Consider the following 1,942-nt stretch of genomic DNA (forward strand, 5'->3'; position numbering starts at 1 on the left):
TGAACCCTAGTAAAAGATTGACTTCGCCCTTGACTAAACTAACCGTCACTAGCTAGTTTAAGTTATTCCTTCCTGTCTTATTACTTATGTTTTGTGCCTAATGCAATGTTACCATGTGAAGAAGTTAGTTATCTTGGCTACAAGGAGAAAAATTTAATATAAGAAAGTTTAGAAAGCCTTTTTATCGACCCATTTGCAAGTTAGCTCCATTAAATCGTAAATCATAAAATGTAATTTTCAGTTTATGCATTAGGTTACAATTGCTTTCACAATGTTCACCAGTTTAATAAAAGATTTCGATTGATTTACTAATCTAGACAATAGAAAACTTCATAAAAAATGAAAGATGAAACAAACGGAAAATTTGAAAGCTTCATTAAAGACGAAAGATGAAACAAACGAAAAACTTGATTTAATAACATAGGAATTTCATAACCTTTTTTTTGTGGTGGTGGTGGGTGGGATCCTAAAATCTCAAATAAATGGGAATGAAGACTAAACAATAAGTGACTTAACAACAAAGATAAAAGTTGATCATATTAAAAGGTGTAACTGATTGTCTCATCCAAGCATAACTTTATATTCAAGAACTTCAATTATCACCTCCGTGATAATTATGAGTTCAAGAACTCATCTCTTCTAGATCAAGGGCAACTTCTGAAATAAACTTGAATTGCTCGGCTGGAACATCACCTTTTATTTCTTTTTTAATTTTTTCCAACCGTGATTTATATGCCTCAAATTGCTTCAACCTGTTCTCCAACATGTGTTTATCTATTGGCATTTCTGAGTCAAGGTATTTCTCCTTGAATTCTTGTACTTCTTTACGAAGATCTTCAAATGCCTCAAAGACATTTGTTTTGCTCATATCAGTATGATTCTGTAGGCTATCATTTTGTTTCAATTCATGAAACTTATTAATTACTTTTTCTATACTTGGGGAGCCATAGGAATGTGGTTTTCCAGCTTGTGTAAAGAGAATAAAACCGACATCTGCTCCGGTTAGATTTGAATAGTCTTTTGCTTTCTTGCCCAAGCCATTTTTTCTTTTTGAAAAAGCAACTGTGCGAGCTTCTTTAGACTCAATCAACTTCATTTCGATCTTTTGTCTACCCTTTCCACCCCTCTTATCCATTGCAAAGTAAATAATTAGAGAAGAGAAAAGATGTGTTGGTTGAATAAGTCTGAGCAATTTTGAAAAGAATGCTTGTGTAATTTATAGTAGCTATACAAGTTGGTTTGTCACAAGTAATGACACGTTTATTGAAAATTTTAATATTATAAGTTTAATCATCACGTGTATTGTCATGTATACTTATTGTGTTCACATTACGACTTGATTTGTCACAAGTATTGACAGGTTTATTTAATATGTTTATATTATAAATTTAATCATAATGTGTTTTGTCATGTATGCTTATTGTGTTCACATTATGAGTCTGTTGTCGCGAGTATTGACAGGTTTATTTAATATTTTCATATCATTAGTTTAATTATACGTGTCTTGTCATGTAATATTTTCATATTATAAGTTTAATCACCACACGTCTTGTCATGTATACTTTTTGCATTCACATTATGAGTCAGTTTGTCATGAGTATTAACAAGTTTATTGATATTTTAATATTATAAGTTTAATTAATCAGCACATGTCTTGTTATGTATACTTATTGTATTCACACTATGAGTTAGATTGTCACGAGTATTGACAGGTTTATTTGATATTTTTAAAGTATAAGTTTAATCGTCACGTGTTCTGTCATGTATGTTTAGTGTTCACATTATGAGTCAGTTACAATGAGTATTGACAGGTTAATTTAATACTTTCAAATTATAAGTTTAATCATCACGTGTCTTGTCATGTAATATTTTCATATTATAAGTTAAATCATCACGAGTATTAACAGGTTTATTTAATATCTTCATATTATAAGTTTAATTG

At 30.1% G+C, this 1,942-nt stretch overlaps 1 protein-coding gene across 1 annotated transcript; it reads right to left on the minus strand.

Annotated features, from left to right (window-relative positions):
• Positions 1-622: 622 nt before the first annotated feature.
• LOC124890154 (agamous-like MADS-box protein AGL29) lies at positions 623-1,135 on the minus strand. Its single transcript, XM_047402000.1, has one exon. The coding sequence runs from the start codon at positions 1,133-1,135 to the stop codon at positions 623-625; it is 513 nt and encodes a 170-aa protein (XP_047257956.1).
• Between the last annotated feature and the right edge of the window lie 807 nt (positions 1,136-1,942).

Source organism: Capsicum annuum, unplaced genomic scaffold (genome assembly GCF_002878395.1).
Source record: "Capsicum annuum cultivar UCD-10X-F1 unplaced genomic scaffold, UCD10Xv1.1 ctg1302, whole genome shotgun sequence".
In the NCBI taxonomy this organism is placed as follows: Eukaryota; Viridiplantae; Streptophyta; class Magnoliopsida; order Solanales; family Solanaceae; genus Capsicum; species Capsicum annuum.